Source organism: Morone saxatilis, unplaced genomic scaffold (assembly GCF_004916995.1).
Source record: "Morone saxatilis isolate NCDOM2014 unplaced genomic scaffold, NCSU_SB_2.0 Contig4, whole genome shotgun sequence".
In the NCBI taxonomy this organism is placed as follows: Eukaryota; Metazoa; Chordata; class Actinopteri; family Moronidae; genus Morone; species Morone saxatilis.
In genome coordinates, this window is record NW_023339984.1 from 6573934 (window position 1) to 6586558 (window position 12625).

Here is a 12625-nt window from a genome sequence, read left to right on the forward strand (position 1 = left end):
TCTCTCTCTCTCTGACATACTGTGGTATGGTGGAGAATCAAGCACAATAAAGGCCTGACTGTTCAGAAATGTGAACCGGCAATAACTTAGCAGATTTGACTATGAACTAATATTTTGAAGGCATATCCAAAGACTAGCAAGTGAGATGTCCCCCCAGTGTGAGCCATAGATGCCTCCCCCCCTCCACTCTCTTAACACTCTCCATCCTTTTCACTATTTCACCCTTTGCCCCTTTTCTGTGGTGGCGGGCCGTAATGAGGCTGGGGGCGGGGCAGCCCTGTTGGCCAAGGTAGTGCCTGCTGCAGGCCTTCACTGGATGTTGCTGCCACTGCTGGTGCTTCCCTTGGCGTCTGTGCCGTTGGTCTCCGAGGACAGGGCCTTGTTGAGGGAGTTGAGACTGGCGTCGGAGGGCAAGGCGTCTCGTCGCGGCGGCATCCTCTCGTTGATGCGGTCCAGGCCCTTCGCCTCCTCGAAGCTGGTGATCTTGTGCTGGGGCGAGAAGCCTTTGATGGCTGTTGAGATGCAAGACAAAGGGGGAGAAAAAAAGGGGAGAGATCAGGAGCGATATTAGAGGGGGGAGATTCAATGATTAAAAGAATGGGGTCACACTCGCTCACATTCAACCCACACATCACCACATTTGGCTTATCTTTGGTTTGGTCTTGGTTCATGGAATTGTTGTGACAAAAAATTTGTTTAGCTCAGAAAGCGACAACATAAATACTTCATCTGAGGAGCTGTTGGCTAATTCAACTGCAAGCCTTCCATGAACAATGAGTTACTGAAGGGCCTGCTAACACTAAGGATAACTGCATGTTGCTGATCCCTGAAGAGCTGGCTTTAAAAGGAACAGATCAGGCGTTTTGGAAAATGTTTATTCTCTATCTTACATGGAGTTGGATGAGAAGGTCAATTTGCTTAGCATGCTAGCATGGCTCTGTCTTAATCCTTATCTGCCTACAAGAACCAATTTGTGACTATTTTTTGGTAAGTCATTTTAACACTTTGCTGGATGTTAGCTAAGCTAAGCTAAGCTAAGCTAAGTTAACCAACTGATGACTGTACCCTTATATTGAACAAACATATATGTCAATGGTATCGATCTACTTGTCTAAGTCTGCAACATAGTGAATAAAAATAATTTCCCAAAATGTCGACTTATTCCAGAACATAAAAACTGTAAGTGTGATGCGACACAAATCTGTACTATTTATAAGGCTGAACCGGTGATAGAACTGTTTAAATGTGTTCAATTTGTAATAGACAGCAGCATATATTGTACAGCATTATTTACATATTGATCATTTTGAATGTTAAATGGTTCAATAGCAGACGGACAATTAATATAAAAAAGGACATAACTCATTTTATGAAATGACAACACATTAACACCATTTATCAAAAGTTTCAAAATTATATAACTGCACAGACAAAAGGATTAAATAATCCTTCTAAATCTATAGAGGGTACTCCTGGTATCAGGGTCAACAGGTTTTCATTGTGCCATAAATCCATGCTTTAATCAGCTTCTGTGAAAATACATCTATAATACTGGACCATCTAATAGCCATGTTGTACTGCTATTTAGTATAATTATCTTAAATATTGTATGCACTTCGCAAAAGATAGATAATATTAAAGAATATTTTGACTCGGGCACATTCCAGAACACCTGAGGACCCCAAACATCCAGATCGCCCCATCACGTCACAGATTAAAAAACGACAAAAGGGAGGAAGGAGAATGATCAAAGAGACAAAAAAGAACGAGGGGAAGAAAAAAAAAACACTGGAGTGGAGCCCACTGAGACATTCACTTCCACAGAATAGAACCACGTTGAGACTGAGCTCACGTACAAAGACACTACAGAGGTACTTGGGGTGCTAACGACTTGTTAAGTCTGCTTGGAGCATGCAGCAATTAAGGTTTCACTGAAGGTTATGAGGGGTGGAGGTCACACTATTTAGACTAGAGTTAAATGAAAACAAGATCAATTCAATTAAACTGAATAATGCAATTTGAAGAAAAAATAACTTTTATTCAAATACCACTGAAATGAATAAAATCAGGCTGATTTGATACAATGGTATCACATTTGTAAGCTCAACGCTGTTTTATTCAATTCAATGGGACATTTCTACATTATAATTCCAATATTCAGCTTGATCGAGTTTCATTTCAGACCGTTTTTAACTACAAAAAGTTGAAGGTTTTGTTACTTCCACCTTTCATAAAGACTGGGGTCTTAATGGTGATAAAAAACTATGATTGCAAAGACGATGACCCTTTACTAGAATGAGTGGGGGCATCATTTTAGAGGACAATTTGGGGAGCGTGGAGAAGGGGTATGATGGGTAGCGTAGTTGTGTTGCTGCATAGCACAGGTCAGACACAGGTTATTAGCAGCTCACAAGAAAGAACACGACACAGCAGGGCCACAGAGGATCCACATGGAGAGAAAAGCAGAGAAGTGTCTCGGCACTACAATGGACTGTCCTCTATGGGGCTAAAGAGGAAATACTGGACAATTCCAACATAAATAGCAGCTGGCAAACTACTATTTAGCTCGCAGTTGAGGTTGTTCTTGCGCCAAAGGCGATGTAAATTAAAATGATTTTGGGGAGAATCCAATTTGGATTTCAAAGCCTCCTGTGGAGCGTTTGTCTCTACTAATTCAGATTAAACTCTAAAGAAAACTGTAGTAGTATTATATTAATACAACAGCAACAACAATGCACAACTGCTTTAGTTGTTTCAAAGGGGAAATACCATTATGAGCTTTCATAGCAAGACTTCACAGCATTGTGTGAGGGCAGAGCAGGAGGTGCACAATCTCAAAAAGTAAGAGATTAAAATTAGAATGTTAAAATACTTGTTTGTTTAAGGTACTCCCTTCCTCCGTAAAACTTTAAACCGGTGAAGAAAGGAGAACAAGTGTAACCTACCACACGATGGATTACTGTCTCTGTGACTTATACAAAAGTCTGCTGATTCCTTCTGTAAATTTCTTGACAAGATCTACCAAATGCTGCATTCGAGATACTGTAGCCCGAACTGACTGGATTATTGAGGCAGAATTTTAAAATGTTTTTGTATTATTTCTGTAACAAGATTTTTTTGTTACTTATCAGCCAACATATATGCTGCTACGATTAGCTACTATCAGCCAGTATGCGGGTCAGGCCAATTTAGCAGTCTAGCTCTACAGGATACATTATGCTGTTCTAGCCGGTGCCTCTGATATCTGGTAAAAGCTCAGTGCAGCTGCCAGGTGACCTGATGATGGTCATATATTTACACCTCCCACATTATGTGAGTGTGAATGTGCATTTCCTCAAGTGCAATCTCTATCCTGAACCTGAATAGTCTGATAATGTTTTGTATGAAAGATGCATAAACAGTGATATTTACCATATAAACTGGTATTATAACATGTTGTTTAGACTAGCAAAAATATAGTCTTGAAAGCTGATATTATTATTTTTGTTAGCTGAGAATAACCTGCAGACTTCTGGGAAAAATTACATATAGAATTTGCTTTGCTCTCACTCAAAATCACACTTTGATTTTGAAATCTGTGCTATGAAATCCATTCCCCTTTTAAACATTTGTGACCACAGGATTTCCTAATTACTTACTCCTTTTTCTCTGTTAATACTATGCCACATTTTGTTAGCCCAAACACCCAACACACTCTATTCAAGCACCAGCGAGATGGATGAAAACCCAGCGGAGCCCCCTGTCTATTGCCATGAAAAGCAACAGAAGAGGGCAGCCAGACCCATTTACCTTCGTCAGCCTCAATAGCTTCAATAGTAGCTGAAGAGAAGAAGAGGGGGGTTGCAAAACGAATGAGAGAAGTGAGCAGAGGAGTTCATTTTGTCCCAGGAACAAGTCAATGAGCAGCAAAGACAGCCAATGCCGACAACAAAGGTTAACGTCATCTCCACATTTTATGACAAAGGACACATGGATGTTAGCAAAGAGGGGAGAGGAGGAGGAAGAGGAGTGGGGTGAGCCTTAGCTTTTTGATGAGTTCCAGATCTGTAAAGGGAAGGTGACACATGTTTGTGGCAGTGAACGACCTCATGGAGAGGATTGCATCTTTGAGGTAACTTTGAAAAAGTTAAAAGAATCAATGCAGTGATAGAAAAAAAATGAATACTGCAGGGACCAACACTGAGAGCAAATACAACATGATAAAGCTGGAAATATATTAGTTCTTTACTATTACATGAATAAGAGCGTACATGGAGCAAGGAGAGCTGAAAGAGGACGGATGGAAAACAGGGATAAGGTTTGTGCATGTGTGGTTGCAGGTTTTATGGCTTATTTATTCATGTAAAATCGAAGCGCTGGAGACGCATGGAGCAGTGTTACTGTTGTGTTGTGTGCAACATGAAGCAGCATCTGGAACTGCAGGATTAGCATCTTTTGATATGAAATATCAAAAAAGTGCTGGCTTACTTTTGTGAAGTGTGGGGGGTGGGGGGACCTTTGGTATATTAACCACTTACCAATTTCCTTACAGTCATCCTTGAGATCATAAATAAACAACCAGTACAAGTGTGTAAATCAGCTTTACACACAGACAGGGATGAGGCAGGAGGTGGCGGCAAAGTAACGCTTTTACAGTACTGAAGACTACAGAACATACTATTATGAGGATGAGAAAAATTACAAAAAGGCACGAGAGCAACAGACTTTAAACAGAATGGTAGATGGAGTCAACATTACAGTAGAAGCACACTGACATCTGCCTAAAGGAGGGGAGCAATGTGATTCTACCAATGTTGCAACAGGAATCTCTGAACATCACTCTACCTTCACTGGGGTTCTCTTTAGTGTCAGCTGCTTCAAAATGGCTTAAAAACAAATGCACTCCAACTTCCATATTCATATACATTACTCCTTAGGACCACCATTGTTATGCAGGTCTTAGCAGGAACACAATTCTAGTGGTTTAAACCCCAAAACAGTTATTTGCTTATTACTTAATGCACCCCTGAATGTAAAATAAATATGACAGTACTGCTGTCTTTTCAGCATCCCATCCCATGTGATACATAGAATCACCAACTGTGTCCAGATGTTATTCTGTTCCAATCTGGTTACTTCTCCTCCCACAGAAGGTCACAAATTTAAAAGTCCAGTTAAGAATTTGTGCACTGTGTGCAATGGACCAATATTCTGTTACATGATTTGCGAATTTCATACGATAAAGCTTAATCTGAGGGTTATTGGCCTTTAAAGTGAAACAATATGACGATGGGAAAAATAACGCTTTCTTAAAAATGAAAAGTTGAATTCATAAGCAATAAAACACACTCTTGCTCAATTCCATATACTTTTTTGAGTTTGCTGCCAAAGCATCTACTGGCTAATGTTAGCAAACTTTAAGTATACTGCTGCATAACAGACAATATCGAAACAGTTCACTGACTTTATGACTCTACATTGTCATTCTTGTAAATGCACTATAACACAGAGTAACTATGCTCATACTCTGTTAACTATGGTGGCTTTAAAGTAAAAACATACCTATTCTTATAAAGAGATTTTTTACTTTTTTATGTTAAACCTTACTTTATGAAAGTGCTAGCTGATGTTGGGTGAGAACCTGTGAGAGGAGAGGGAAGTTGTCTGGATTTCTGCTTTATGTTGTGAATGAAAAGGCAGACAGCAACTATCCCCCTTTCATTCACAGTTGGTCGTGTCAATTCCAATTCATCCTTTGAATCACAGAGAGTCCCGTCTTAATCCGGACGGAGCACTGCTGAGATCCACGACTAGCACTCAAATGGACAATAAAGTGACCATTGTCTGTCAGGAGTCTAAGGTAATTTGAAGTGTTTATAATGCGTTTTCCAGAAAGCCTTTACTTTACTTTACTTCCTCGCTGCAGCAGCTTGTCAAACTCATTAAGGGAGTGTTTGGAATTCAACATAAGAGGGTGAAACTGAACTCTAAACTTGTCTCACAAAAACGAAAGGAAATAAAAATAACACAACAGAATACTTGCACAACCGATTATACCTGCAGTTTCTAGGGAGAAAAGAGAAAGAAAAAGATACAGGTAATATTTGAGATAAAACCAGTGGAATACAGAAAGAGACGGGGACGGGAAGACAGGGTATTAATGCGAGACATCAGGAGGGAGACACATTAGAGAAGACAAAGGGACAAAGAAAATCTATTGAATCTGAATCTGGCATTGTTTGGGAAGAAGGGACTGTGTAGGAAATATAACTTGAATATGAACTACATTAAAACTGAAAGAGAGCTACATAGAGCAGCTGTTATAGCTTAGTCGTATATAACTAAACATACAGTATAGAAAGGATACTGACTGAAGCTGCCAGAAACATTTAACTACACTAACAGTATTACTCTGAGGCAGCAATTTCAATTTCCAGGACCATCACTAAGGGAAAAAGGAAGAGTCCCCTATACACTGAGCTAGCAATTTATTCAGGGTATTGCTGTGTAAGGGGAATTTATGTGTGTGTGAGAATCCGTACTGGGGGCCGAAGCTGGGGGTCTCAGGGTACTTGGTGACAGTCTTACCATTCTGCAGCTTTTCTTTGCCACCGGACAGCACTCCGCTTGGTAGCATGCCTGTTGGGGTCAGTCCCTTCAGTGTCAGCACACTCTCACTCTCCTCTCTGAAATATTAACACAGAAATATACACCTTATTTACGAGGTATTACTTCCTTGTCGTTCATTTTATCTTAAAACATTCCGTTTGTCTTTGTGTTTTAGACAAGCTAATAACTACTAAACAAACTTTTTTGGCCACTTGGAGGCAAAGGAAAAAGCTGAAAACACAAGATTGACACAGTATCACCTTATAAAGTTAATATAGCAAACTTTTCAGCAGCTACTTATTTACACATCTGGCAGTTGCAACAATAGCATTCATTAGGAATCAGTTTTCTGACCACCTGGAGAATCAAAGTCCAACATTCACTTTCTTCTTAGCTCCGGTATGGTCTCCACCAACAGCTGAGAGGAATATCTGGCTTTTTAGCAACTACGTGCTCCACTATGTTCACAAACTAGTGGCTAACTTTGGCTCAGGAACGTTGTGTACAGAGTGGATGAGAGTGGTGAGAATGAACCACAACAGTAAAGCTGCTGGCTTACAAAAACAATGCTACAGACCACTTTTTTCACATTACACAAAGTCATTGTTTGATCATTGATTGTTCATATTAAAAAAAATTGGTTAGGGCAGCTTTAAATATTCCTTTCAGTCTCTTGTAATGTAGTAGAAGGTAACAGGACAATGGCAGAACATACAGCTCACACGGTTTTTCATGTTTGCATACCTGAGCACAGAAAATACCCTGGCCATCTTGCCAATGGCACGGATCTTGTTGCGGATGACCTCCTTACGGGCAGAAGCTGTGGCACCTAGGGGTGGGGGGTCAGAGGTCAGCTACAGTCATACAAACTGTGACTCATACACACTACACAGGAAGTGCCTGCATTGTCTATGCTCGGTGGGTTTGTTTCACTCTCTAATTGCTTCCTATCATATCATTTAGTACATGTGCCAAGTCTTTTGGACTATTAGTTTTATCTAGAAGTGCATCAGGCAAACACAATGCAAACACAATGTGGTTATTAAAGCCTGAAGTTCAGATCATACAAAATAGTTTGAATCCATCCACACATCACAACAACTGAGTAATTCTCAGCATTCAGTGCATTCATGCTGTCTCTCTAACTGAAGTCCCTTTAACTCCTACATACTATTTTGCCCAAGGTTGTACTTAAACATTTTAAACCTTGTTACATCATCTATAAATGGACTGGTCCGAACATGTTCAATGAGCACACTCTATATGAATTTTCCTGAGCTGTGTTTTGGTTGTGGAGACTCGAACAGGATTTTTCCTGGACTGGAAAACAAAACTTTGTTTAAAGAGACCCTTTTGCAGAATAACAGTTTCAAGGCCCCAGGGAGCCGGCTTGGAAAATGCATGAGTATGTAGGATGGAAATGGAGCTGATGTGTGGTGAAAGGCTGGGTAAAGGAAAGAGCTGACGGTCCGATGTCTAGTTTAAGACTCTTCCTCGGTTGAATACACCATTATTACTTATTGATCCCTTGTAGTAGCCCTGCTTATTGTAATGTGTGCAGCAAATACTTTAATTCGGGTAATGACCAAATACTTTTTTTCTTCATGTGTCAGATTTGGCCTTAGCTGAAGCAGGCGCATGTAACTGTAATATTAGTGACACATCTGTGTGGAAAACAATGAGATCAGTACAAAGACTCAGTAGTAGTAGTGTTAGAAGGTACTTTGAAAAGCAACATTAGTTGACAGACTTTTGAAACGCAGAGAGCAGGCACCGGCCAAAAGTCTATCTACCTCTGCACACACCATTATAGCTAATGTTTGTACCTTTTTTGGGGGGATATATTAGCTGTCCTTCTCATGAAACACCCCAGAAGAGAAGACAACAGAAAGGACAGAGAGATCAGTGGATGGCTGAAGAATGAAAGAGGAGGCGGCAGAGAGGGGGCGGACGGCGAAATAAGAGGCAAGAAAGCAAAAGTGTAAAGAAAAGCGATGCCTTGAACACAAAACTCTGGAAAACATAGAAAAAAGAAATTAGATGAGGTAAACCAAGGAAGTGACAACATCACAGCATGAGAGAGAGAGAGTGGAGAGGAGAATGCAAAAAATATGTGAAAAGGTGGTGAGATTTGAAATATTAACATAATGGCAACTGGAAACTATGGAAACAATAGCAGATAAATAGCAGGGCAACCTAATCCTAAAAGGATTATCAGAGATTATAAAGGGCACAGAAAAAGGAGATCATGAGTGAGAAAGAGAAAGGAAAGAACAATCCAAATGTCAACATAGAGAAAATTAACAAAATATATGAGTGGGAAAAAAAGAAGAAATGAGCTTAAGGGGAAACAGAAACGTTAAAACAAAGTGGAACAACTAAAAGCACTGAGTTAATGAGTTGGTGGAGAATGATGAGATGTTAAAAGCCAATTATTTGAGGGACTGTTCAGTGTATGAGTTGTGCCACAGTCCCAACCAAAATAAAACTATAACATTTATATTCCCTGATTACTTATTAGACAATCATCTGAATTTAATTCCAATAAAACTGAAGGAACGGGTTCCATTTAAAGGTTTTAGAAAGTTTCAAACATGCTTGATATCTGGCGACACTTCACCCCTGGGTGCTGTTTACATAGTCAAACTGTGTGCATCAGTAAACACAAAGAGAGAGAGAGAATGAGGAGGGGTGAGGGAAGGACTTGTGAGATAATTTCCTGTTTGGTGGTAAGGGGTGGGGCAGGCAGAGGGGAAACTGGTCATCTCATTGTAGATAAGCTGTTACCCGGGATCAAACAGATGACTACAACTTGCCACTATTATATGAGGGTAAAAAGCATTAATAGTGTATGACTAACTGCTGTTTGAAACCAAGAAGACATGCTCTACAGAACAAATCACCTCCAAAAATTTTATTTACAGCATTCAACACTTTTAAGGCTCAACTCAAGTCAAGTTTTATGTTTCTTGATTTTTCTTAGAATTTTTGCTGATACCCTGAGCATCTGAAGGAAGTTTTTTCAAACTGCTGAAGGCAATACAACAATTATTCACATGAGTAAAAACACAAGGAATTTTAGGAGATTCTGAATGTGTGTGTGTGTGTGTATGTGTGGCGCTCCTATTAGCAGAGGACTCCCTCTAGTGGAGCTAAGGAAAACTGCAGTGAGAACTGTTGTGGTTGCCGCCTGTCTGCCGTGCTTACCGTCCAGCTCCTCGTCAGTCGTCAGCTCATCATTGGAGCAAATGCTCAATACGTTCACCAGCATCTCAGTCACTGTGAAGAAATAAGAAAAGCATATTCTCTTACAGGCCAATTTGTGAGTAATCTACATGTGCATGTATTCAGCCAGGTTTTTAAGTGTGTCTGGGGAAGGCGTTGAGCCACAACAAGTCATGTGGAGCTAGTTAGACAGACAAAGATTGACACGAGCGACCCCTCCATTCACATCCAGTGAGCAGTGTCCATCTGTGACCTTGCAACATCGCTAGGAATGGCCCTGTGTGGAAGGGTCACACCCAACATGGGCTTCCTGGAGTGAGTGCGTCAGTCATAGTTATGTGTGATTCATTGACACAGATGTGTCACAGACATGACAGTGGGGTACTCTAAACTCAACAAAACCAAATGCATGGAACTATCTTCAAGGTAGTGAGAAAATGCAGACCTCTGCTCATGTTTCACTGACTTGGACTAGTGCTAATTTACCTTTTTAATTAGCATGTCAAACTAATTTAGTAACTTTCCAAGCACATCTCCGGGTCATAAATCATGTGTAGTAGTAAGTATTGTATTTATGAACTATAATTTACTATACTGCACTGAGTGTGTCTGTGCTACATTTCTTGAGACTGGCCATTTTCATTACTGATTCAGGAAAGTGAATGTTCATTATAACTCACTGGTGCAAACAACATTTGGTAAAACTGCTTGTACTCGATGTTCTCATTTCATGTTACATCAAAAGCATACTGAGAGTGTACGCGTGCTCACCCTTCTCCCCGACAAAAGGCAGGGACCAGGTGAAAACGTCCATGAAGTTGGGCAGCCAGTAAGGGTGAGGTGAGCAGTTGAACTGTCGGATGTTCATCACGTTGTTCTCGTACTTCAGCACCGCCGCTGGGGAGGGTAAGAAAAGACGAGGGAGGGTGGTTGTCAAAATATGTCCAAATGAGTAAGGTTAGATAAAATTTAATTCTGCTTCGTCTCTGGTCCCCAGATACATTATCTAGTTTGCAGTGATTCACTCTACATCATGGTTTTGCGGTATGATCATGTCACAATAAAATGATATATAGATGTTTGACAATGCTGAGTGATTCTCCTTATTGTAACGTGTGCATTAAATTATTGATAATGTATTTTCTTCTTATAAACTCTCAGATAGTACACAGCAGTCAGAAATCAGGATTTGAGTCCATTCTTCTACGGACCAAGAAAAAGCATCAGATGTTATTAAGGTCAGGGTCCATTACCAGCCTCCATTCTGTTCCCAACCGCCACTTAGAAATACTGTGTGGCCTCAGCAGCTTGTACATACATAGCCCTTTGTTAGCCCACCGAGGAGAATTACCCTCAAAGTACTCTATAGTACCAAGAAACTAGAATGGTTGTTGGAGAATACCAACATCTGAAGAGCTAACAGGATACACATTAAATGAAAATATCCAAAAACTGGTTAGAAGGATTGTTTTAGTAATAAAATTCTCCATACTATTGAAATATATTCTTGTCTATTCTAATGTATTAAACTGGCATTTTGTTTGTTTGTCTGTTAAATCATTCCAAGAGGGGCTGAATCCTTTCTTCTCAAAGTATTAAATGGAACAATACCACACTAATAAACACTTTTTAATGTGAAAAGTCCCTGAGTGTTTTTGTTATTTACCTTTCTTGGTTAATGATTCATTAGCCGCAGGTGCTGTGCAGACTCGTTACTAAACAAAGCTCCATTTGGCTAAAAAACTAGTGAGAAAAGTGTAAAGTGGCCAAAACGCTGTCATCAACACAAGGACTGAACTGTAGCCTGGATGTAACTCAAGATTTTGTCAGACGCTGTCAGTCAACCTCGGGGTGATGACAGTGAATCAAAGGATCCAGTATAAAACTACCTACACAAAGACATTTTAAGGTGATGTATCACTATCACCATTTATTTGTCAATCTCTCACTCTGACAGAAGGGCTAATATATATGCAGAAATGCAAACTAAGATGTGCAAATTGTGGTCCGTAAACTGCACAAGCATCAAAATGAAGGCAGCCAGGGTTTGGGGATGAAAAAAAAAAGATCAATCCCCATTTCCCCCCCTCTGGAACATTTCCTCTACGTATTGATTACTGCCCCCAGTTGGTGAAACATGTCTGTCATCACAGAAACACATGGCTCAGCATTTGGGCTCTATGAGGCTGAGCACTTTTCATTAATTAACAAAAAGCCATCAATTTAGGAGGAGGGAAGGAGAGTAGCCAGATACAGGAAGCTAAGTTAATGATAGGCAATGCATGCACATAATAGCAATGAACTCTGTATGATGACCACTTTCCAGGCTATCTGACATAGAACTATGAGATGCAACTGCTTGCTTCTACTGACCTGCTTTTGCCATCATCAGCATGCCCCTTCTTATGCTGCTTCAAATGCTAAAATATATCAAAATCTTTGTGCTGTGTCATTTTAAGAATTTAGCTAGCTAGCAGTGACTTCCTTTCTCCGGTTGCCTGGCCACCTCACAATGACAACAAAACTCAAGGAGATCCATGGAGTAGTCTGCCACACAACCCCCTTTAAATTATTTAAGCAGTTATATTAATCATGTGATCACACAGTGGAGACTGCAGTGGGTGTGGGTAGGTTGGTGTTCACAGTAAGGGTGTAGAAGGGGAAGCAGAATAAAAGTAGCAAACCAAATAAGCTGTGTGTTGTGTGATAAATCAGTCATGTTACAGTAGAAAAAGAAATACTATTTGCAACCAATTTCAACCCCCAGGATGCATATACAGAATATATCTTTGTGGCGTATTCAGTATATTAT

The 12625-nt window shown here is 40.1% G+C and overlaps 1 protein-coding gene across 2 annotated transcripts in view; it reads right to left on the minus strand.

Moving 5' to 3' along the window:
* Window positions 1-2: 2 nt before the first annotated feature.
* Window positions 3-12625, minus strand: part of LOC118338540 (serine/threonine-protein phosphatase 2B catalytic subunit alpha isoform) — a 63241-nt gene continuing 50618 nt past the window's right edge. Inside the window, exons 9-14 of one of the 2 annotated variants that reach the window (XM_035675853.1) lie at window positions 10585-10710; window positions 9796-9867; window positions 8415-8441; window positions 7333-7417; window positions 6568-6665; window positions 3-512 (exon numbers count right to left, since the gene is read on the minus strand). In XM_035675853.1, the coding sequence (XP_035531746.1) occupies window positions 310-512; window positions 6568-6665; window positions 7333-7417; window positions 8415-8441; window positions 9796-9867; window positions 10585-10710 (611 nt within the window). In that variant the 3' untranslated portion in view covers window positions 3-309. The remainder of the gene's footprint in view (window positions 513-6567; window positions 6666-7332; window positions 7418-8414; window positions 8442-9795; window positions 9868-10584; window positions 10711-12625) is intronic. The other variant, XM_035675854.1, reaches the window with a different exon arrangement.